Raw genomic sequence first — 26107 nt, 5'->3', positions numbered from 1 at the left:
ACAGACAGTTGAGCACATAAACATTCATTCTATGCTTCATCAAGTCCATTAAACACCTGGTCCTGCTGGTTTTAACCACCTGTGTGGCTGTCTGCCAGTCTACTTCCTCAATTCACCCTCTTTATTTTATGGCTGATTGGTGAGAACCAATCAGTCCAGCACACAGAGTAAGAAGAACAGAGGGGACGGGGGGAAATGAACAGCTCCCTAAAAGATAAAATCAAGACAGAAAGCCTTTCACAGCACAATCACACCTTCACTCCCTCTGTGTTCACATCTTGGACACATCATGTGGATGCCATGGGTTTATCTGTGTTTTGAAACATGCCGCATGAATCTTGAATCTCATACGGTGATTCTGGCTTTTGAAAATTGCTAACAGTTTACTTTTTAATTGAAACTACTTTCAACCAGAGGGGGGGGGGGGGGGGGGGTGTCCCATTGAGGTGGGCGCCTGAATGAGACACCCCATGTAATCATGTCTGTGTGTCTCCCTATGTGATGGGCCATCGTGGGATGTTTTAACAGCTCACTGTCAAATCAACACCATCAGTCTGGACTAAACCTGCACAGACAGGCAGGCAGACGACACACGCACACACGCACACACACACGCACGCACGCACACACACACAAACACACAGAGCCTGACTGGGTGGCAAAGGGATGATCTGCCAGTGGGGTTTCTTTCAACAAGAATGTGACAGTTACAGAAACAGGCACTTGTGCGGATAGGCAGCAGGTGAGTGAGGTGAATGCACTACAGTTTATCCCACTGATGGAGCTTATTTCCATTTTTATTCATTCAGAAGCCGAGCTTGAGTCAAGCACTAGTGAAGGGCAGCAGATTTTTTTTCAACAATGAAATCAAGTGTGGTTAAAAAAAAGAGCTCTCTCACTCCTCTAAACACTCTTCTGCTAAATAAACTCTCAGAACCTCTGTGTGTGTTTGTTTTGACAGCACTACGATACACAAAGCAGACATTCTGCATAATTGCTGCGGTTATGCCTACCCTTAGCGCTGTTTGAATGCTTCAGATTCGGTTCTAAAGCTGACACAAATACTGAGACTATACACAGAGAATCAATCACATTCACATACATAGACAAACATGCGCACATACTGCAACATCTGCGGGTCTGCGTGCAAAGTTAAAGCGAGATTTTGACAACTGCTTTCCATTAAACAATTCCCACTGACTGAATGAACACTATAAAAACAGAGAAACAAACCATTTCCTTTCACGCAAACAGAGTCTATGAAGAATCACAACACCGTAAAAGATACACCATCCATTTGGAACCACTTGTTCTGTCTCAGAGGTAAGCTACAATCCTCTCGCTTTGCAAAAGAAAAAGCTGCTGTGTCACATGAGCTGGATGTGAAAGAGCTCTAAACAGGATGTTGATAAGAAACCCACAGAGACGTCCAGACCATGGAGACCAAAATTTCAAGATGCTCAGTTACAGGAGAACAGGTGTAATCACGGCTAATGGGAAAGACCTAACTGATAGCGAAGTGGAGATGGAGTCGAGACCATTTTCAGTGGGAGTTAATAAATGTTTTCAAACGCTTGTAAAAATGTAAAAAGTTTGTATACTCTGTGTTGGTGTTGTTCCTATAATGCTTGTCCAGGATAAACACTGCAACAAACAATGTGCAATTAATGTATGTTTTTCTTAGGTCATTATATTTAATATAAAGTGTTTCACTGATTCTGGTTCTAATGAACTTACTCACGCAAACACAGCCGGACAGAAAAACATGTTCAAATCAGTGATGCTCAGCAACCCCAAGAGAAGAATAATAATTGGCTCTTGCGTGGACAAACCCCTTCTCTGCGTTTTCAGGAATGATAAATGCAGAGCGTACCATGAGCATCATAGTGTGAACCCTCGCTCTCTACTAAAGGTCAGAATTTTACAGAAGCTCTCTAATATATAATTAATTCTGAAATAAATGTAATAACATGGCAGGACATAGGTGACCTCCATCAAAAACGAATGAAATGAAAACACCACCAAATGCTAAAGAAGAACTACAATCAGTCAGAGCAGAATGCCCTCATAAGTACAGTAATATGGCTCCACTGTGGGTATGTGTGTGCAGTGACGCTCAGGGATCAGCTGTGCTTCCACCTCCTTTTCAGTTGTTAAATATGGGTGTGTATGGGTGTCTCCATCATTCTCTCTCTGGTGCTTTGGTAGGCTTCAGTAGTCTGGCTGGTGGCCAGAAATAGTCCCCTCAGCTGGCACACTGTCCCAATTTATGACCCATCGCATTTAGTGGAGGGCAGCCCTGCTTTGAGATGCTCAGTTCATTTCCCACAGAGAGCACTAAACTGTAAAACCGCTAAAATGCCACCAACAGTGTCAAGAAGGCAATCCCACCTATGTACCTTCTAACTATCACTGCAGACAAAAACACATCGTAACTGGCTCTGAACTTTTTTTAAAATCAGTGCTCATATTCTCCATCTGCTTTTACCCCTGAAGATGTGAGGAATGCTGACTTCTTTGGATGTGTATCATGTGTAACATGAAGAGGCAAAACTGGCCCCAAAACCAAAGCTTGCGATGCTTTTAACTGAGAGCCAAATCCAGAAGTCTGAGCCAGAGGTTTCACGGATGACTGCACACCATACCACAAAAGTAAAAATAAATGGGCTAACTATTCACATCTACAACTATTTACCAGGGACTTCTGTGCCGCAGTTTCTAGCGAGGGCCACTTAAGTTGATCAGATGGGACTTCAAAGAGCTGGGTTTGTTTCACACAAACACGCAGGTAAATTTCTCAACGTTCTGCCAAAACAAACTTGGTTGGTCACTTACCATCTGAGAACGGCTCTTGGGACTTCCATTGATATCACCAATCTTCTCATTGGCTGAGGAGAGACAGAAGAGACAGAGAGACAAAAGAAGAGATAATGAGACCTCTTTTCAGGCGTGTTCACTTAATGTAATCCTCTCCTTTATCCCGATGTGTGTGTCCCAGACAGTGACAGGCTGAGTGCAGAGAGCAGAGGTGTTCATGCCAGTGACTGGGATCCCCCCTCTCCTCCTTTCCTATCCCCTCCCGCTGACACATGAAATGCTATCTGGTCATAGCAAATGGGAGCGGGGCCGTTGGGGGCCCAACCAGGAGTGTTGCGCTGCTGTGTGTGTGTGGTGTTGAGAATCCCTCCCGTCCATTAGAAGGCCCAGCCCACAGCAGCTGAGACACAGCCCTCAGCTCACAGCTGACAACTGTGCTAACAGCACAGACTCCTGCATCAGGAGGCACGGTGGAGACTAGAGGGCAGCTACATGTCAGGACCACATCCTTTACACCATACAGCAGCACAAAACACTGTTCTTCCAGTGAAGTGGATGGTTTTGTTTTACAATTCACATATGAAAGAAATGTGTTCAGTTTTAGTGGAAATGACGAAGACTCCTGGGATTACTGGGCTTTTATAAATAGCTCCCATACACTTTGGACTGTGAATTAAAACTGATTTAATTTTCAGTTTATGTTAGTTAATTGGTGGTGTTATCAGGTCAATTAGGTCAACATGCAATTAGAAACTTCAACAACTCCACCCATAAAAATGTAAAACCATACTCGTTTTAAAGTCCTCCTTGGGCAACACTGCTATACTTGTAGTGCTGCTGTTATTCGCTCCATAGGAGTCAAGCTTTGACTCCTTTTACAGAAGGTCTATGGATCTCCTTCACTGTTTCTTAAGATGATGACCTTTAAGCCTGAATTTTAACTTTGGAAAAGAAGCAGGTGATGAAAAAAATTGTTTTTAACATGTTGTATATTTTGTACACACAATGGCGCACAACAGGATCCACTGCAGGTCTCGTGGTTTCTGTTCTCACACTGAAGCACCAGGACAGTCTGACCATGAAGGACAAATTCATGGTGCAAGATAAGTGAATGTTGTAAAACCCAAAAGAGCAAGCATGCTCCTGGTGGCCCTACTGATCTTTGTGGAAGGACACCGATCCCGGAAGTCTGGTCAGGTTTAAAGAGCAGTTGATGTTTGTTTCCTGCCCAAGACTGAGGTCTGTGGTGAAATCACAGGGTGCTCATACAAGTGGTCAGAAGGAGACTTATAGGAAGTGATCTAGAAATAGCAGCGGCTCAGGAAGAGCTCAAGAGGTCAAGATGACCTTCAAGGCAAGGGGTTTTTCACTTTTATGAACTTGGTATTGCAGCATGTATTTGGATACTACCTCTCTCTATGTGCATTTAAAGCACGTCATTTTCATACTGAGAATTAAAATTTGGCATGAAGCAATTCCAAAATAGTTTAGTGCTAACAAGACTATCAGTGATTTAACACTACTACTGTTGGCTTTGGTTTGTGTGCTACCTAAAAATTGTACACTGTAGACACCAACACCCACAAGAGACACGTACTGTGTGATTTTGGGACACACTTAAAACTAAAACTAAAAAACAAACTCACACAGTTTATCTTGTGAATACTGAGCAAATAAATGTACAGCTCACATTCCTGCAGCTGGGCTATACAACAGCTAGATTACTGGAGAAGACTAGAAACAGAGGACAAAGCCATATCTTAATTTTGGTTGAATTTCACCGGACAGATTACCCTCTGAAATATTCATAAAAACAACTGATGATGAAATCGATCTGGAGGCTTATGTGAAAGTCAACCCTGACCTTGAATCTAAGCAGGTCAAATAGCTAAACAGGTGTCATATCCGGCCAGGCCTCTGAACTTTTACGGCTGTTCCAACACCAGCAAGCTGCTCTGGTTTCATCACACTATGTGGGCATGAGGTTTTCCCAGGATACAAGAAGCAGCAGGCAGAAAGGAGGTACAAAACAGGTGAATGGATGGCTCTGGTTGGAAATGATTTAATCTGAGAGCAAAGCTGTAGCCAGCCTGGATTGCATTAACATCAGGTACTTTTTCCACAATGCAGAAACTCAAGAGCCACCTTTCACTTATAAAATTCAGCAAAACTTTCATTTCTTGAGCTCCATAATCAGGTTCACTGCTAATGAATTATTTAATACTAACTGAACAAACACAGAGGAGCAAGACATGGTCCCATGTTACCCAGTCAAAACATCAAACTTTCATAAGAATAAATCATAAAAAACACGACCACATCCAGGCTGGAAAGTAGCATTAGAACAGTTCCACATTCTTGTGTCAGCATTTATGCTTGTGCATATCCCCAAAGCAATATAATGCCAACCTTGCTCTTTAGTCACCATACAGGTGTGAAAACAACTGGATTTTCCTGGAACCCTTTTAACAGACGAAGATTCGTATAACCCAAAAAGACCTATAGTGCTCATTCAGCTTTATATAGTGCCAAATTAAAACAACAGTCGCCTCAAGGTGCTTAATATTGTAAGAGACCCTAGAATAATAGAGAAACCCCCCCCCCCCCCCCCCAACAATCAGACAAGGCCTTATAATCAAGCACTGGGCGACAGCAGGAAGGAAAAACTAAATTTTAACAGAATGAAACCTCCGGCAGAACCAGGCTCAGGAACGAAGGCATGGACTTCATGACCTAATTTAAAACACAATCACATGCAACAACTGATGTAGTGTGAGAACAGTAAAGGTCTTCATAGCATAAAATGTACAGAATCTGGGTCAGAGACACGGGGGAGGAGCAGGGAGCAGAGTCACTGACATGCTGAATCACCGGTCAGCTGGTGTTTGCCTGTTTTAGCTGCAAGGCTGCCGGCAGATGAAATGACAGGCTGAGGACGGCCAGACAAGATGACAAGGCTGATGATGATGATGATTTTACAGACGAGAGCATGGGTCAAAAACACAGACGATCAGCAGTGGGTTGAACAGCTGCATACTGTGTATAACTGCTGCTGTTGAGTTATAAGCTTGCTTAATTTGATTTAGGATCATAAGACTCTTTGAGAACATAACTGAATCAAAAACATGCTTAACAATACAAACACAATACAAGACATTGGTTTGTAAAGAGCTGAGACAAGGCAAAGCACAAACTTCAGAAAGTTTAAATTTATTTGATTTATATTTATATTCACTCTTCTAACTGTTCTCCTTTCTCTTCTATACATTCTCCCAGTCTACAGACTGTAGTTCACTGACTGTCTATAAATTCATAAATGTTTTCCTCAACAATAGTGTTTTTCTCCTGACTATTGGTCCTTTGTGGAAGTAACTACTTCAGCTGCAAAATCTACTTTATAGTTCAATATTACATTATATAATAGAGTAAAATGGTTTAATCGTATCACCTCAACAAAAGATGAGTTTGTAGTTAATGATGATGTTTGCAAGCGACCATTTATTTGGTAAAGGTCAGCCGTATCTAAACAAGTAATGACGTGGCTCGCATTTTTCTCCAGCAGTCACTTGATCAGAGCTGGCTTCTTCCAGCAGGGCCTGGAATCAGAAGTTGGTTTCCTTACCTACGACCTGTATGATCTCAGCCAGCAGCACTCCGTCCGTGACGTCTGTTTGCAGGTCCTTGATCAGACGCTTGTGTCCTGACTTGGCGAGGTAGTGGTTGGCCCAGTCCGTGTAAATCTGCGGTCAGACACAAACACGAGCACGGTGTTTCAGTTACGTGCCAACAAAAATAAAATTCTGTCCAAAAAAAAGGGCCGACCCTGTCAGGTCGCCCATGTGTTTCAAACTCCATAAACACTTGAAAAACTACAAAAGCTATAAATGGATGAAGCAAATTTACGACTAATAAAATAACAGCATGCTTGAATGGGAGCAGAGTAGCCCTCTTTTCTTTTGTTGGGGGCTCCGATCTGGCATATATCCGCGTGGTATTCAAATTGGGGCCATTGTGCTCAGCCAGGGCATTCATCTCGGAGCACACGGCGGCTGTTTTCAATGGGCCATACTGACATCACTCTCTGGGGACAGAAAAGACCCTTCACTGCCTGGGGGGGAGGAGAGGACATGGGGGGAGGAGGGGGGTGTTGGTAGAGAACGCATCTGAATAATCTGAATAGCTTCCCTCATAATTAGCTGCAAACTCTCTTTTTTTTACTCCCTCTGTGATCATAAGAAGTGAGTCTCTCTTTCTGAGGAGGTAAAAAAAAAATGAAGTGGCTGAAGAGAAGTTGTGCAGAAGGGTATTCCTAAAAATGAAGGAGATGTTTTTTTAAGAAATGGATGTGTCATCAACCCATCTTGATATGCAGCAATGTCAAGCTTGTCTGTAAACTGCGCAGTCTCTGTGTGACAAGTGCAACATCAGAGGAGCCCAAAGGGATTTGAAACATGTGCTTCTAAATAAAGACACCTCTCACTCCATGTCTCACTCTTGCATTCATACAAACTCAGGGACCTGCAGTCCACTAAGACATGACAGGGAAGTGTCAATCAGCATGTTTAAGTAACTGTCAGCTTTCTGCAGTAATCTCATTTCACTAGCTGGCTTGACAGCGTTTTTAGTGGATAAAGGTGAATGGCTTAAACATGAATTGAGCTGGGGTTTGGGGAAGGCCTCAGAGGGAACTGGCGGCGGCTCCCAAGCCTGGCAGAACAAAAAGCTTGTAGAACTGGGGTATCCATATATAAATAAGAACCGGAAGGGGCGTGTTTGGAGGCGTGGTCCCGGTCCTGAAATTCAGGCACTTTAACTCCAACTCTTCGTTGCCAAGTAAACTAGAAATCCAGCTTCAGTGATTGGATCCTCCATCTCTTAAACTCAGCTTGGTGTACCCCTCAAACTGATTTTCAGACAGATGTTCCTTCTCTGCTTTGTACAAAGTTTATGCTTTTGATTAATCTTTCTTTTCCACAGAAGAAAAATAATGATTAGTCAGGCTGACAGATTCTTGTATTAAGATAATGGGATGCAGGTCAAGCACAAAGTAGTTTCTGCTGGCATAAATGTCAAATTCCAAAACTGATTGATTTACAAAATCCAGACACACAAGCAAGCAAACTTCATCAGTACACACTTCACTGTGAAATTCAAGTCTATCTGTCAGTCCTCAGTGAGTGCATGGCATTGTAACGGTCAAGCCTAAAAGCACATGCTTGAGGTGATGTGTGTGGCACAGTTGTGACCCTTCTTTCTTTGAATTTGCACTGTAAACAAACCTGAAGCTTTTCTGCCTCGACAGATGAATCACTGCCCTCATGAAGTCTTACAACAGGTGCGAGCACTTCAAAAAGATTCATAAACACGCACATCCGTACACTCATCATCACGCACAAGCTCAAACGCAAAAGGTTTACGATGCAAACACACGACCACACATTAAATACAAAGCGCCTCGGAGCGACATTTTGAAATTACACGGGCTGCATTCCCAAACACAAACGCACAGTTACAACAAAAAAGGTTCTGAGTGACAGGCTGAACTAAAAAAAGCCTTTAAGCTGCTGGATTAGACGATCCATTCACACTCTCAGCTGGTTGTGGAAAAAAGGAAGTGCAATCTTGAAGAGCTTTTGTGTGAATGTGCAAGCGCTCTTTGAAGTAGTTTTGGGCAGGTAAATGGAGGGCTTGGATTGCAATTAAAAACGAGGTGAAATGGGTAGCTGTCATTCACGGAGCTGTAAACCACAGGGGAGGTCAAATGGCCCGAGGGCAAGTGGAGAAGGGGGTATGGGCTTGTCGCAAGGGTAGAGATAAGTTAGCAACAGGTTCCTTTTAAGTCCCGAAAGAGACAACTTTTCAAAACACACTTTATTTCTCTGATGTTTCCAACTCGGGCAGCTCAAGCTTCAAATGCAACAGGTAAAAAAATTTCATTTTAAAGAAAGGCTTGATGCAACTTAGTGCTGCTTTCAAGAAGCAAACTTCACAGTGACCACAGGGATTTTGATCAAAAATGAACATTTTGAACTGAAGCAAATAAATATTTTAATATATATGTGAAAGGTCTAACTTGCAGTACAACTTCACAAAAACACCACCTGGAAGAGACCAAAACAGAGATAAAAGGATAGCGAATACTGAACTTACATTCACCATGTCAACAGAAACTCAATTAAGCATTAATAACAGGGCCATCCACAGTGATGCATCATTTGCTTCAAGTTTCACCCCACTGCTGTCCAACTGAATCAGTCAACATAAGTCAGATGCATCTACATCAAAGACCTCACTCATAACTGGAACTTTGAAATAAACAGGAAAAAGAAAGAATGCAATAATGGGAATCATGTGTGGTAAACCACACATTTATTGGAGCTTCTGTGATCTGGAAGTTGCTTAAAGAAAAAGTGATGGGTGATGAGAGGCAGACATCAGATCTGGGAGGCAATTTAACAGGCTGAATACTTAATGAAGAGAAGTATTAATTCCATATTGATTCAATATCCATCTATCAAACACAGATGAGATACAACAGATTCCGGTTCAGTCTTTAATTTAAACCACTGTTAATAATATATAGACAATTTAATCACTAAGCAGATAAGAAGATAAGCAGTTAACATTATTACAACAGACAGTCCCGTGGCATTATTGGCATTTCTGTGTGTAGCTGGTCACTGAGCACACAGTACACATACCGTACCTGAAAACAAAACATTTCAAGCATCAAAAATCTGTAACTATTGATTTCTAATTTTTAAACATTTATGTTTTTTATTTTACTTGTAAAATCTTTGGTAAGGTCAGGGGTCAAATATGACATGATATTTGGATGCAATCTATAATGTGATATTTAGAATCCCCATATACCAGTATCATTCCCAATGCTGCCAGTACAAACAAAGACACTTATTTTTAAATAGCTCTATATCACTTTGAGCTGATCAGGCAAATCTATTGACTTTAAGGGAAATGTCAGAGGTCAAATGTGAAATATTTTATATTTACCCCCCACCTGTAAGAATTATAGTTTCTAAGTTAGAAGGTTCTTGTCCATTTCAGACCAATAACTCACTAAGTGGAGGACCTGAAAGCATAACCTATTGTGGGTGTCCTCTGAATACATCATTTATAATACTTGAAACAGGGATTTATCATGAAATAAAATACAAATGACACTGTTCCATAAATATGAAAGCATTTACACCAACATAATGACTTACATGTTCTGTATCTCTGGTACATGTATCTGCTAATATCATGAAAACGATCTTGTTAATAACTTTACTTCCCTTGGGAGAACATACTTCTCTTATCTTCCTCACCAGTACCGTCACAGCCATATGTCAACAACACTGTGGCAGCCGGGGATCATGCAGATGCATCTTCTAAGATGGAAAATGGAAAATCCCCCCATTACCCCCTGATGGTAATGGGGGTCGTTTTAGGAGTTGTAAGTTGGAGCTGTGGTAAGGGACGTTCCCATCATCAGAGAAAGCAACATGACACTGACTCATTCACAATGTCACGGACTTACAGAAACTGTAAAATGTGGCCTATCAATTCTACTGACATTTTGCTTTGGGAATATGTCACCTCCATAAACCAAATCTGGGCCTACCGGTAGTTTGCATCTTTCTTTGATATAACAGTAACAATTAGCAGCGCAGTCTGATGGTATTTGGAGAGTTACAGATATCTACTGTTTTTGCCCTGGGCTTAAGGACCCTGGATTTGAAACTACAGAAAGACATTGAGATTGGAGTTGGAGTGTTAACCATCAGAATCACTTAGACACTGTGTCCATCCATCATGTAGAAGTGGTAATCACCAGACGCCCCATGTTACGATATTATCATGATACTTCATTCTAGATATTATTGCAATTTCTAACATTTTGTGACATTCTGAGTATTGGAATAACAAACTGTTATTTATCACCTTTTTCAACTTGGTTAAACTTTGTCAATATTTGTTTTAATTAGACTCAATAAGATTAAGTTATCTCACTTCAGTTATTTGTTTTCTGCTGCAACACTGAAAGCATTTCAAGCACACCAACACTGAAACCTGACATAAATGCTGCCATTATACAGTCAGTCTGGTATCAGTGTGCGATTGTATGGAGTCTACAGTAGATTTTCTCTTCATCGCTTGCCATTTAGTCAAAAGATTCTTTCAACAGTGAGCCATGAAAGCCTGGACCTAACTGCATCATCGTGCTCACATAATAATAATGTTCCCTTTAAGGCTTAAAATTGGAAAAGCATCAGTTCTTCAAAGCCTCTAACAAACATTGATGAGTCATTCAGACTGCTGCATCTTTCCTTTTTTTTTGTCTTACAGAAACGCACAGATCTGCTTCACATCCAGCATCCCTGCTGCCTCAGCTTGCTGAGTCACCAAGCTGGTGTGGGATGCCTACAGAAGGGCATGACGCACACAGGCCATCCCTGCAGTGCTCGGTTGGCCCTGTCAAATAGAAGTTGAGGGCAGCCAGAGCCTCACACTGGGAAGTGTGCCCTCAATTTGAAGGGCACTTTCTGAAAACTGAATAGTTCAGATGCATAAGTTTGGCAAATGTCACTCGGCTGAGGACAGAAGGAGGAGACAGACTGATGTGTTTGTGTACTTCCTGCGGGCATGTTTGCTTATTTCAAACTCTCACGCAGCTGGAGCAAACACTTTTTATTTCTTTTGCTCTTTTATCTCTGTTGTTTGCACTCACTCACTTGAGAAATGATAACTTGTTCACTAAAGTAAACACTGCACTCTATCTAATCTGATGCTTGTCCTCACTCTGCTGCAAGTGACTTTTTTAAGTACCTAAAACTTGGTTATCAACCGTTTTTTTGATCATATTCAATTGAATTGAATTCAGTATTATTTATATAGCACCAAATTACAACAGCAGCCGCCTCAGCACACTTTACCACACATACTGTAATGTGAAGACCCTACAATAATACAGAGAAAACATAACAATCAGACAACACCTCTGATCTGAGCAAGCACTTGGCAAGAGTGGAAAGGAAAAACTCCCTTTTAACAAGAAACTCTCCATCAGAACCAGCCTCAGGAAGGGGCAGACATCTGCAAGTGATGGATAAATGTATAAATGCAGAGAGAAGAATAAGAAACACTCAGTGCATCATGGGAAGCTGTCAGTAGCCTGGGCCTATTGCAGCGTAACTTTGTTTATAGTGTTTGCATGTTTAAGGACAGTGGGAAATTTTAGCTAGCAATGGACAATCATCAATAAAATTCTATACCAAATTATTGTTATATTAGAGTTAATGGAATTACAGTAAACATACTAAAATAACCACACAGCTATCAGGCTTCCCCTACACACACACTAAAAAACTGTCAGTACTTTTTGTTTAATTTGCGCATTCCAAAAACAGAAGCGTCTAATTTTACCACATGTGTTCAGCAATATGCTCAAAATGTTTTCTTGGCATTTTGGATTTGTATATTTTTAGTTTGGTGATAATGATGCGTTTCCTTTTTTTTCCAACCGCAAAGGTTTTCGAATTGTTTCATAACCGAGAGGTGTGTTAATTTTCTCCACTTGTCGAGGACCATTTAGTCTTTCCACTGAAGTTCAAGTGTAAAAATCACAAACCAGCCGCAATATTTCTCACATTTTCACACAGCATTAAACCACAACACCTGAGGTCTGTCCTTCGAAGCACAGTTCTCACATACGTCGATGGCGCAGCAACAATTATGTTGATAACTTCAGGACTATTACCCTTATTACTTTCAGGGTTCAGTAAGCAACCTAAAAAGCGCTGTGCTTAACACGCCATTATGAACTAATCTACCAACATGAGCAAGAACTTTAAGGAGAATGCAGCAGGACCAAAGCTGCCATAAAGTGCTATCTCTCACAAAAAGCTTTCATAGGGAGCCAGGACTTAAACAGCTCTTGTTATAATTCAGGTAATGGCCCTGAGTGCTGAGTCTACAAAAGACATGCTCTGATAACAATGCTTTCTTCTACCTTTTCAAAAGAAATCTACCTCGTCAAACACAGACCAACCTAAGTTGAAGGCCTCTTCCTGCGACTATTTAGGGGTTTATAAGGCAAAACTAAATCCCAGCACTGAGACTCCATTCATTTATTAAACTCGTAGCATACCCATTTCGGTAAGGAGGAATCTATTATAATTCCATGCTGTTCCTGGAGATCAGTTTCTACCCCTGACATGTCTATTTCAAGCTGACCTTTCCTCTTGCACTCTCTCCCCAGTCTGCCTTCTTAAATCCTGAAGTAAATGCATACTCTCTATCATTTCTTATGTTGTTTTATCTTCACCAAAAGGTAGATAAGTATTTAAAAAAAGCTTTCATAACACCCCTGACACAAGTACTCCCTGGTTTCTTACCACTTTGTAGGCTTCACAGGAGAAGCGGCTGTAGCTTCTGGCTGGCACCCTGAGCCCGCTGTACCCCGCCATGTGGGGCCACAGGTCGATAAACACGAATATCTGGGTGAAGATAACTTCAGATTTTGAAAATCCTTTAGCTTCAAAAAGACCAAAAGATAAGAGCACTTCGTGCGCACTGGAACAGATAAGTGGTCATGCTGTGTGCCCCCCCTCACATACACATCTCTGTGACAACGTCTGTCTGGCTTGCTTGTAGGAAAGGGGCATGCTTTATTCCTCCATAAATGTACTTCTCTCTTATCTCACCGTGTTTTAGTCAGCTTCATAGTGACGTCTCAGACAGTCTGACACTCTTTTAATCTTCCTCTCCCTCTCCCTCTCTCCCTCCCTCCCTCACTGTCTGTCATTCACTGAGTCAGACACCTTGACTCAGTTCCTTCTTCTGCTACGAGTGGAGAGACTGTCAAAAGAAAACTAACTTAGAAACGGAACCTTTTATGTTTAATACTTGAGAACTGTGTTAGGGAGGATTGCTGTGTTTGGAAAAGACAAACAAGACAAAAACCCAAAACTCCAGCGTGAAAGACCGTTAACTGTCAGGCTTTCCCTACATAAGTTACCTACATTATCGGTGCCCCAACCTGCATGTAACAGTTCTTCAATTAAGCCGTGTCTTCTGTTGTACTAGGGGAACATAACTGTTGCTGATTCAGGCAATGAGAAAGAAATCAGATTCTGAAGTTTCCTACTGTTCGTGGTGCTTCACAGCACACCGTTGCTCCCTGTGTCGAAGACAGATTATATAAATATGATGGATGTCTTTGCTCCTCACACTTAATGACAGGACACTTTAGTGACCTTCATGCACACCTGGTGCTGTACTTTACAGCAGGCGCGCACACACACGCACGCACGCACACACTCAAATACAAACACAAAAATACGATTGGTCTCAGGTGTCAGGGGTGGGCTGTGCTACTTCCCAAATCCAGCCATCATCTTATGTCATCAGCAGTGTGCTGCTTCACATTCACAAAGGGACCTCACACCTTACAATGTCACTAAAACAAATACAAACTTCAAGTGTGGGTCTCAGAGCAGCTTCACTAAAGAAACTCTCCATGCTTTGCTTAAGAAAACACATATCTGCACTGCAATGTGCTGCCTTCTACGGGCTTTTAATCTGATGACTTCTAAATCGTATTAAAATAAATAAAGACAAATACATCCTCCAGTTTTCTCTAACATTAAAGACTTTTTGTGGGACAGCACGGTGGCGCGGTGGTTAGCACTATTTCCTCACAGCAAGAAGGTCGCGGACTTGTGAGTGAGAATGGTCGTCTGTCTCTCTGTGTTAGACCTGCAAAAGACAGACGACCTGTCCAGGGTGTACCCCACCTCTTGGCCTGTGGCAGCTGAATTATGCTCTAGTGATATAACATGGATGAATACATGCATTTAAGATTTCTCTTTCCCACTTTTTCCAAAGTAAAGGATGACCTCTTTAACACCCTGAAAAACTACTTAGAAAACGTATTTTTGTGGGTGACCCCTCCTGCTGCCTAGACATGCTGAGCCATATCGATGAGGACTCAGCATCCCTCCGTGCTGCTGCAGGCTGAGGGTGACATGTGGCAACACATCCCCTCTGACCCATTCTGGGCTGGCTAGCAGATGGCTGGTGGGAGATGATGGATGGACTGAGTCACTTACACAGCAATCAAGAAGTGAGGGGTGGGAGTGGTACATAGGGGCATCCTACTTACCCAACAGTGGTATATTTTTCTGTCACTTCTGACACAGTCTCAACAACATTCACTGTGAATGCAGGAAACTTGCTCGTCTTAAAAAAAAACAGAAACACAGCACTGGGCAAAGGGAATTCTCTGCACAGCTCTCAGTGAGCACTAGCAGACACAAACAGATGGCTTCTGAGAAAACAAGCATCACAAAGGTGTCCTGGTCTGACAGAAATGACAACAGTCTGCTCTACCAGCTGCTGTGCCATGCCCTGCGCTCTAACACTGAAATTTTCAATGCTTGACCAGTGGGTGGTCAAACAGACTTTCCATAGCAACACTTTATGATGTACTATAACTACAAAACTAGAGGCGAATGCAAGCTTAAGTCAGGGAAGCAATTCAAGAAAAAAAATCAAGAAAAAGGTATATAATACTAATAATACAAATAGTTTTACATGTATTTATCTTTATCTTATTTCTTCTTTTTAAAATAATTATTCTTATATACCAGACAGGTTGCAGTGACCATACTATGAAAAACACCTGAAATTACCTGGAAATAGCAGTAAGTTTTCCCCTTTCCAAACACAAGCCATTCAAACACAAGCCTTCTAAATGTCTAAACATTCCTTTGCTACAGTGGAAAAAGTTTACTGGGTGTCTTTCCCATCATCCGTCCTGACAAACCAAACATAAACGTTTTAAAGACGGAGTACGAGGTGCATGTTCTTCATACAGTAATCCCACCAAACCAAAAACAAACAAAAACAGCACAAAGGCATTTGTGCTGCTTTCTTTTTCTCTCCTCTTCATTAAAAGTGTATCTGTGGCTGCAGCTTTTCCTTTGGTGTCATGAGCAGGATACACTATGGTTAGTTCATGGTCTGTAAGGCCCTTGGCAGCGATCCACTCCATGCCAGTGTACTCACACTGTCCTCTCAAGTGGCTTTAACCCACAGAAAACTGAACCAGGCCAGCTTTAAATAAGCCCTCGTGCCTTTGCTTACTCTCTGTTTGGCACATGAAAGACATGTGGCTTTGTGAGGCATGGAGGCCATACTAGGCACATGTAGACAAACGACTTGGCCAGAGCTGTGCTGTTAAGAAGATAGGAAACAGGGCCAAGAGACGGAGTGAGTATGTGCTGGCACCTGTACTTGTCAAAAGTGATCTGAAGACCACGGGCTGAAAAACATCATCAAGTAATCGATAAAAAGAAAAGAGCATTTGCATCCAGCAGCGAGATCTGTGAATGTACAGAAAGGTTCTTCCAGCATATGAGAGAGAAGTGAATCATGAGTACGTCAAAATTCCCCAAAGTCGTGCACGGCTGAGACGGCACAGCAGTGTCTGCTACGCAACATGTAATCAACATCAATTTTGAGACATGCAGCCTGATGCACATGAGGGCACAGCAGCTGTTATAAAGGCAATTTTGGTAGTGATGTTAGAGCGAAACAGCTTCATCGTGGTCCTTGAAAATCAGCAGATATATGCAGCATCTGAGGTGTGAGCTCCAGAACTCTACAATACCACTGCTGTTGTTTTAACTCTCCTGCATTTGGAAAAGCACTTATCCACCATACGATTACTTTTTAAGCCCTGTATAATGTATATTCAACCTTCAATCTTTATACCTTTGAGTCTGATGTTAAATTCCACAGCTTTTTCAGTTCAAAATTGGCCAAAGATTGCTGCTGCTTTCACATCCTTCTATTCAACCAAATGTTTGGGTGCATTATGGTTACAGTGCATGCCATGTACCTGTGATTTCTTAGGATCAGCCACTTGACTTTATCAAATGCAACTAAGTACATCAGTTTTTAAAAGGAAAAAACAGATGTGCTTTGAGTTTACTTATATGAATTTTCAGAGAAGAATAATTTAAGAAGGGGTAGGTACGGCATGCCGTGGGTGCGGTGTGCTATTGAGAGCTTGAGTTTGTCATGCATGGGTATAGCCTTGACGGTGTAGAACATCACAACTATTTGCGTAACTGAAAACAAAAACATGGTTTTACTCCTCTGCATATGCTGGCATGACTCAGGATCAGTATTAAGCACATCATTCTCGCATTTTGATTTATGCTGCATGGGTCACACATCGACAAAATAATCTTGACAATCAAATAATCAATAGACCTGTTCTATAACAGAGAGAACTATGGACATCGACTATACTTCATAATAAAAAGAAAGGTCATTTTAATTTCTCTAAGTGTGTGCACATGTTGGGCTGTGCGTGCCTTTGTCAGCCCCACTCTATTTCACAAAGGCACATGGAAAACACACAATCCCCCTCCTCATTTGAGTTGTGTGTAGGTTAGCAGTGTGTAATTAAGCTAGCCCTCTTATCAGCTCATCTCAAGGCTTTGGCAATAACCTCCTCTGCTTCCATCTCCCCTTCCTCTCTGGGCTCACAGGAGATCCAGATAAGGAACAAGGCTGAAAAAGAGAGAGATGTGGAGAAAGACAGAGAAAAGAAAAAGAGTGTGTTCTGTCCGCTTCCATCGTTACGTGTAAACTCAACAGGATGCCTATTATCCTAACAGACTTTTATTAAATCTGCTGCTTCCTACTTTTATCATATACATCAGTCATTACACAGACCCCCCCCCCCCCATTTGTTTGCACCACAGGACCCACCTGCACCTGACCGGACCTGTGTTTTATCTCACTGTCCCAGATGCTGTTGAATTTTTACCATCTCTGTGCCATCATACTTATATGACACCAAACAGTAGGCAACAAAGCCGCAAGCAAACCTGATTTTTTCCCCCCCTTAAATGCTATAAAGGGGAACACATACACACACACACACACACACACACACACACACACACGCACGCACACAAATGTGCTACACAACTCAGTTTAAAGCCTTAGATAAGCCTGTTTTAACTTTCCATGCAGACATCAAAGTGAAGCTAGTATCAGGTGAGGGGAAATCAAGATGCATGCCTTCAGCATTTTCTTCTGATATTAAAACGACCGCCACTAATCCACTACAGCTAACACTGTAGCTGCGGTAAGGTTTTGGACTGATGAGACAAGCACTTTTACTGACACATAAACACAAAGTGAAGAAAAAAATGTTCTGATGTTACAGCTTCAGGGAAGGACGTGAATAGAAAGAGCTGTCAACAACAGAGAGAAGCCTACATACTTTTCTATATGCACAGTCAAGAACTGAAATGCATGGTTTTCTGATTTCATATGGGTGGTTGACCTTTGTCATGATCTGGAAGTGTTCACCCTACCAGTTTCATGGTGAAATTGTTCTGCTCCCAGCGGCAAAACATCACACTCATGTTACGTCGTGCAGTTTCCTTCCTCAGAGACACCTGCCTCACACTGAGGAAGACTGTTGCTTGCCCAGCCAAACCAAAATATAAGCCATTTGTAGCAGGTCTAGAACAACCTGCACTGAGCAGAGCTGTAGCAAAATACAGAAAAATCCACAAATTAAAAAAGAATCCAATTGCAAGTTTGAATCCCGACTGGGTGCACCGTTGGAGGTCCAGGGAGAACAGAAGAGCTACTGCTTGCTGGAGCCCCAGCAGGTCTCTGTATGCCTGGGAGGGGGGGAAGGAGCTCAGTCCCTCCAGTTTCTCTCCACCCACTCTGGGACATAGGAGGAGGGAAAAATAAAGGCAGGAGGTGAAAGGCAAGAGGCGCTCCGCGGCTTCTGCTGCCGCTCTGAGAGGCAGCCAAACCAAAAGCGGTGGAGAAGAAGCAGGAGAGGATTCCCCCTCATGCTTGGCCCACAGCAACACATTGTGCTATTCCTCTTCAATGGACTATTGGTCATATGGGGAGGGGACAGCAAGAGAAAGGGACAGGCCTCTTAACCTTTCTACCACCCCTCCCCCGACAGTCTACCCCATACATGACAAAAAAGTGAGCACAAAAGACAAAAAAGGGATGATCGGTGCTCCCTTGATAGCAGTGGAGAGAATAAATAGTGAGAAGTGCAGAGCCAAAGTCCAAACCACGTAAAGCTCAATGCTAACCGTAAGTTTTCTATTTATTATTTCTTTAACCGGCTCCTCTGCTGCCTGTTAAATTTTTTTTTTTTAAAGCCAAGTTTTATTTTTCCCAACCATAGAAGGAACAGTCCGCTCTCTGATCAGCCGTCACCCGCAACACACTGCAGCAGCTGCATGTGTTTATTTATGTGCATGCGTACAGTGGGTTCATAACCTAAGCATTTATGTATGTGTGAGTGTGTATGTAAGAGTCCACAGTACAGGATGCCCTGCGTTTGAGCGCGTTCCAACCCCCTGTGCACACACGCCGCAACCACCGACCACAAATTACAAGCTGAATTTGAATTTTGGGAAAGGCCCAAGATTTACAGAAAGTTCCCACAGTAGGGGGATGCCTGATCGCTTCCAGCAGGCGGAACAAAATGCTTTAAGCTTTATGAAACAACAATAACACTGAAACCATGAAGACAGTAGAAAGTAATGAAAGAAAGGGTTTGCTTTTCAACGGCATTTTATACTGCCAAAAAAGAACAGAGATGCAGCTTACAGCCGTCCAAGGCAGGTTTTCTACTCGGTGACTGAGAGGAAATGTGCATTTTATGTTTTCATATTCAGAGCTCAAAAGCGCCGTAAACTTGAAGTCAACACAATCAACTGTCAGTGGCTTTCAGTTAAAATAATTACTCTGTACATGATTGAGATTCAAGTTTTGACTTGACCCTGTAATTGTGTTTGTTCCTTGCTAGTGATAGTGACACCCATCACAAGTGTTTTGCATAAAGAAAAAAGAAAAACAACAACTGAAAAATCATGACAATAAAACCGAGGGTAGCTAAAGACTGAGTTAAATATCAATATGTTATTCAAATCACAAAGTTAATGATCTTATTTTAGTGCGTTAGTATGCAATGAAGGCAGCACAGTGGCACGGTGGTTAGCACTGTTGCCGCACAGCAAGAAGGTCCTGAGTTCAATTCCAACATCAGGCCAGGGTCTTTCTGTGTGGAGTTTGCATGTTCTCCCCGTGTTTGCGTGGGTTCCCTCCGGGTACTCCGGCTTCCTCCCACCGTCCAAAGACATGCAGCTTGTGGGGATAGGTTTAGGAGTGAATGTGAGTGCGAATGGTTGTCTGTCCCTGTGTGTTGGCCCTGCGACAGACTGGCGACCTGTCCAGGGTGTACCCCACCTCTCGCCCTATGACAGCTGGGATAGGCTCCAGCACCCCCCGCGACCCTGAAAAGGACAAGCGGAAGCAAATGGATGGATGGAGCATGCTAATTTACCATTTGAAGGCAGAAATATGTATATTAACAGCCATTAAAACTGTGACTTCACAAACCAAAAGTCAGCCTGCAGCACAATGATGCCATTACTATAGAAGTAAAAGGCTCGAGATACATGTATTTCTATAAGGATAGCTATCTATAGCCCCTCGTCCAGCTTAATGGGTTAGCTAACAAAGGCAAAATGGCTAACGCTAAAGCTATCTTGAATCCAGAGTCAACCTAGGGTCAAAGCACTTAGGAGGAAAATTATAGAGGTGAATGAAAAATTTAACAGAGTCTATGTCCTGTCTTCTGAAGCTACCGAAAATTACGTTAATAACTTGTAGCAGATTTTCTTTGGTAAGTTCAAATATGTCAGGTAAAGGTGGGTGTACAACGGCTCATTTTCATTTGATTATTTATCAATGAAAATAATAGTAGCAGAGCACTTTGTTTTCAGTATTTCAGTGACAGAAGAACCTGTAATAGACTGCAGTTTGGGGGAAATTATCAACTTTAATACTTTCTTTTATTATGAAAATAACATTTTGTATCAGAAAAAGCTGTCAATTTTAGAAAGAAAACTGAAAATCGAAAAAAAAAATTGGAATTGTTGCTTCTCTAACAAATTGTTAGAAAGTTGCTGATTGTTTTTATGTTGTTCATGAAAGAAAAGGAACTGAATTTAGGGGATATGGACACACACTGACAGTACTTTAGCAAGTAGCTGCACCAACATGTTAAAAATGTTCATGTTGTATTTGTAGCTTTTTAGCTGATTATCAGATGGTTCCTATTCTTTAAACAGGCAAAAACACTGCAGGCATCCTGCCTTTTCTATGCTATAGTTCAAGTGATAACCACCACAAAAGAAAAGCCAATCAACACAGCCTCCCACACCACTGAAACATCAGTCTCCTACTACACGTAACTGGCATTGATTTAATGATATTCTGGCTCTACAAGCGGAGAATGTGTCAGCATTTAGTGCTTCTGCTTAACTGTTTTAGTCCAAGTCTTCAACAAGCTCATTAAGTGAAGTCACAGTGAATGGGCTGAGTATGGTCCTTTCACAGTCCCAGATAAACCTTAGTGTGTCGGGGACAATGGGGATAACCCCATCATGGAAGGGTCTTTGTTTTGGGGGACCCAAACCTCTGTGTTCTCAAAGCCTGGGGAGGAAGACTGCAATAATAATGGGGGTGAAGGGGTGGGATGGACCTGCTGCCTGGCTGTGCTGTTCTGGATGGAGGTGATTTGGGGGTGGGAGGGATTGAGGGACATACGGACTTACTGGAGAGGCACCTGTGGAAATAACGGCAGATTATATCCTTTCTCTCTCTATAGCTTTGACATTGTCTTGTGTCTAAACAAACTAAATACCTAAAGGTTATTGCAGGTACAAAAATTAGGTAATCACGCATCATTCATTTTTTCTACTTCTTTTTCTGCAAATAAGTGAGTAAGATAGGACACTACAACCTAAGAGTGGTGGACAACTTGACACCTGGGAATGTTAAGGAGATTAAATCTCAGAAGTGAAGTCAGTGAGACACTTGCCTATGCTACAAAAACAAAGCCCTTAATATAATCAGAAGCAAAGGTATCTTGAGGAAGTAAAATGTCTTTTTCAAAAAAACATTTTTTTAACCTAAATTCAGCTTTTAAAGCACTGTCATGTGGACAGATTAACTCTTTGATGGCAGAAAATGGCATGAATGTGTGCTGGGGTGGCTGTAGCTCAGGAAGTGGAGCAGGTCATCTATTAATCAGAAGGTTCGAACCTTGGCTGCTCCGGCTTGCATGTCAAACTATCCTTGGGAAAGACACTGAACATGTTGCTCTATGATGATTCACATTCTGATGATTTCATCACAGCGTGAATGATAAATAGAAAACACTAGAAAAAAGTGTTTATAGGAATGGATGAATGAGACATGTTGTGTGAAGTGGTCTGAGTGCTTGAGTAGAAAATCTATATAAGAACCAGTCCATTTACCATGTCTCCCCACAGTAAGACACCATACAGGCAGACAGATGTAATACCTGCTAAGCTTTAAATGAGTATTAACTACAGTATCTTACACATTTACTACTTTCAATTGTTGAATTTAAGGGTATGACGCAAGCATAAGAAAATTACATTTATAACATATTAACTGGGCACAGTGCTGCACTCAACATAATGTTAAACTCACCTTCAGTTTGTTCTGTTCGTATAAAGCAAAGAAAATGTTATTACAGTTGTCTGGTGTCCCATTACAAACCTGATTAGAACAGTTTGGATCCAAGGATGCCATCTGGGCCCATCTACCACAGCTACCAGCTGAGGCCACCTTAGTGATGTCTTATTGATGAAACAGCATCTAAACACACCAGACAGCCCAGTCCAGTCACAGACTGGAAAAGGTTATCTAATCCAGCAAAAAAAGCACAAACTGTTCACAAGTCATTTGATATTCTTAAATAATATGTAATCCCTGAAGGGAGGTTAACTGTTTAAGTAAAATAGATTGGTTTATTCATGCATGCTTCGGAGCAGGTAAAGCTGGTGTCTTCAAAGTTACGGTACTTAATGTGTTAAGGATCTGGGAGAGGCTTCTTGAATGACAGATTTACAGCCCAGCTCCTGGATTCAGCATTTATCAGCAAGCCTAAACCAGTCCAACTGAGTAAGCCCAGACATGCAGTACAACACACACAAACACAGTACAACGCATACATACTTTCATTGTGATTCTAGCCAGGTTGTAATCAGAGCAATAAAACGGCATGAGAAACTCCCTGAAGCTGGATGGAGAAATCCATGCTATCGTCTTTTCTCAAGCAGGCAGTGTCTACAGAAAGCCAGGCAATATTTCATAGTTGTTTTATGTCTATTTACACTCAACAATCACATCAAACCCAGAGCACAGCTGAGAACCATACAGACAGATGGTGATACGCTTAACATTTAGGAAATACAGTATATACAATACATATCTAAATATTTGGCCAAAAATGTAACTATCTCTTCCAAATAAGTGCGTTAGATAGAACATTAAACTTCCCGTTTGCTACTTGCTTGATCATTTAACAGCACCAAACGTTACTATAACACCAGATCTCAGAAGTGAAGATTGTGAAAGAAGAGTCAGAGCTGAAGGGGAAAACAGCCTTAAACACAAACATAAGGCTCTAAATGCAAAAAGAAGCAACCTATTAGCAACCTTCTTCGTTCATTCATTTTAAGCTTATCTTAACCGACAGTGTAGAGCGGGAGGAGCATGGATTAAAAAGAGCTTGTGGAGATTTAATGTACACTACCATTTTTTACATTTCATTTGAAACAATCACCTCACAATCATGCTTACACACCTAATCAATTACCAAAAACACTTTGACCCTCTGGGGATTAGAGAAAATTCAAAATAAATTCAAACTTCGGTGCCTAATTCTTGTTTTTTGTTTTTTTTTTAAACATCATTGAAGATGCCTGGCCTGGAAAAAAAAACCCAGCACAAAATACCATGATCTTCATGCCCATGATGAGTATATGTAACTTTTGGCCACATATATATGTATATGTAATCTACTCAACAGGATTTCTGTGCCGTCTCTTCATATTATATCAAAGTTCCAATTTTTCCTAGCTTTGAACATGTAATTTTTCTTTGTACGGTTCATCTGTTTAAATCTAACACGTCGCATCAAACTTTCATGACCATCATATGTCATTGGCTCCCTGCTGGCTCTATGGATGTCATAAAGTTATCCAACAGAGTGTCGGTCCAGCAAGACCCTTGGTGCGATCCTCTGGGGAGGGTGAGCTCAGCCCTGCTGACCTCTACCTTCGTTTTCTACGTCGCCTGCTGCTTCCAGACTGACATGAAGCTGATTGTGTTAGTCTGAGCACTCTGCCGTGCAGATTCCTCACGCGGCGCCACCCACCATAACCCGCTTGTCTGCACAAATGGGGTCCTTGTGACAACTAACACAAGGAAAGCAGAGAAGGAGAGAAACCAAAGTGAGGAGGGCACCTTGGAGGGAGATCAATGGAAGGATGTTGACTCAGGAGAAGCAGATGCCCAGTCTTAATTAATATGGTTATGTCCTCAGCCATGACCTCACACAGGAAGGACAGGGGTCGACCACACAGGAAGTGGAATCTGATCGAGATGCATTAGGCAGAGATGAAGTCATTACAACTGTAGCCAACTGTCACATGATCACATATATGCTTGAGAAAAAATACTGCAAAGAAAACACAAAACCATCATGGTCATTTATCGATAACAAAAACTGCTCGATGATTTTACAGCTTCTTGCTGTCTTGACTGTCATTTTCCCACACTCTACGTCAAATGCAACTTTTTGATTATTTAGTTCCTGATTTTTACCTGAACAGTTCTACTTCTTACTCTCATACAGTACATAAGCATGAGCACATTTATTCTAACAAGTAAACCAGGCCTGAAAAGCTCCCACATGCAACATTTTTAGATAAAACAATATTTAATATTCATGAAATTATAAATGAAATCAGCACTTAACCTAAACACATACACTGCTCGGTTCTTTATCTCTGCACCATTTCACACTGACAAGGTGCTCAGGGACCTATTGGAGGACAAGCTGCCTCCTCATTTCAGATAAAAGCCACACATCCCAGTCTCAGTATATCTGACCGTTTTCAGTCTGTGCCTAAAGCATCTGCTGGTATCACAGCTACTGGGTTGTTTCAGCCCAACCTGATAAATCTGCAGGATGACCGCCTCTGTGTTGTCTGACACAGGACACACACAGGTGGCGATGCAGCGCTTGCACTGGCTTCCTCCTCCCTCACAGTGATAATGAAATGTGTGATTGGCTACTGGTTGAAAACCTCTTATCTCAAACGTGTCAGCTGCCAGGAATTAAAGAAATCCACCTCGGTTTCCAGACTGACAACAGTGACATCTGAAACCACAAAATGATAAAGTGTATAACCTGAATTCATGAGGATCACTCACAACACCTAACAAGACATGGCCCTTTCTCCTGGACTCATTGTCTGAATCCTGCAGTGTGTTGAATTCTCTGTTATTCCTTTTGAACAATGAAATCTACAACAAAGAGTCACTCAAACATCCATAAAATTTAACTTCCACTTGCAGTGCCTTCTGTAGAGACATATGTGTATGTGTGGCCTTTTGTCATGGTAATAAAAAAGAAGCAATATAGTCACCCAGCACCCCCACCCAATCTGACCTGCTCCAGGCAGGCAGGAAGACATTAGCAATCCAATGCAGGATGACAGTTTTCTGCCTTTCACTCTCACCTGCTGGGCTGTGTGTTAAAAAGGCTTAGGTTGGATGTAAGCACCATAAAAAAGTCATTACTGCCTTTCACAGGATGCTGATGAGAGACCCAGCGTATGAGAGGGGTCAAGTGAAATGGGCTTTAAAGGTTGATGCTGACATTTACAGGCCAATAATGCTTTTATTAAATATTTTCTGCATTTGTTCGATTGCTTTCACTTGTCCTGTTTCATGCTTAAAGCTCTGTGTAGTATTTTTGCTTCTTTAGAATCAAAGAGCTTGAAAATCTTCCAAACTAACATTTACACAGCATAACTGAACAGCATAACTCTTTATATCTGGAAAACAAACAACTGTTAGTCAAATGATATACATATGTGTATGTGTGTGTGTGTGTGTGTGTGCTTGCATATATAATCTCTACACTTTCATCACCATCAGTCAGTACCTCCCGTTTAAAGGTCATTTAATTAGCTTTGTATACGTAATTAAATTGCTTCACACATGTTACTTGATACATATGTTTGTCAGTCATGCAATGGACTCAGACTCAATTTTAATTTTGAAACTGGAGAAAATGATAATCTCTGGGATTTATAGATTTTTATGAATGGAA

General features: G+C 41.7%; 1 protein-coding gene across 1 annotated transcript in view; it reads right to left on the bottom strand.

Annotated features, from left to right (window-relative positions):
- The window catches only part of nav2a (neuron navigator 2a), a 217352-nt gene that overhangs the window by 71655 nt on the left and 119590 nt on the right, over positions 1–26107 (bottom strand). Inside the window, exons 2-3 of the mRNA XM_080304494.1 lie at positions 6440–6557; positions 2836–2888 (exon numbers count right to left, since the gene is read on the bottom strand). Of these exons, the coding sequence (XP_080160620.1) occupies positions 2836–2888; positions 6440–6557 (171 nt within the window). The remainder of the gene's footprint in view (positions 1–2835; positions 2889–6439; positions 6558–26107) is intronic.

This window comes from Astatotilapia calliptera, chromosome 1 (genome assembly GCF_964374335.1).
Source record: "Astatotilapia calliptera chromosome 1, fAstCal68.1, whole genome shotgun sequence".
Taxonomy (NCBI): Eukaryota; Metazoa; Chordata; class Actinopteri; order Cichliformes; family Cichlidae; genus Astatotilapia; species Astatotilapia calliptera.
Note: the sequence above shows the minus strand (reverse complement) of the source record. Positions and strands in the feature narration are given on the sequence as shown.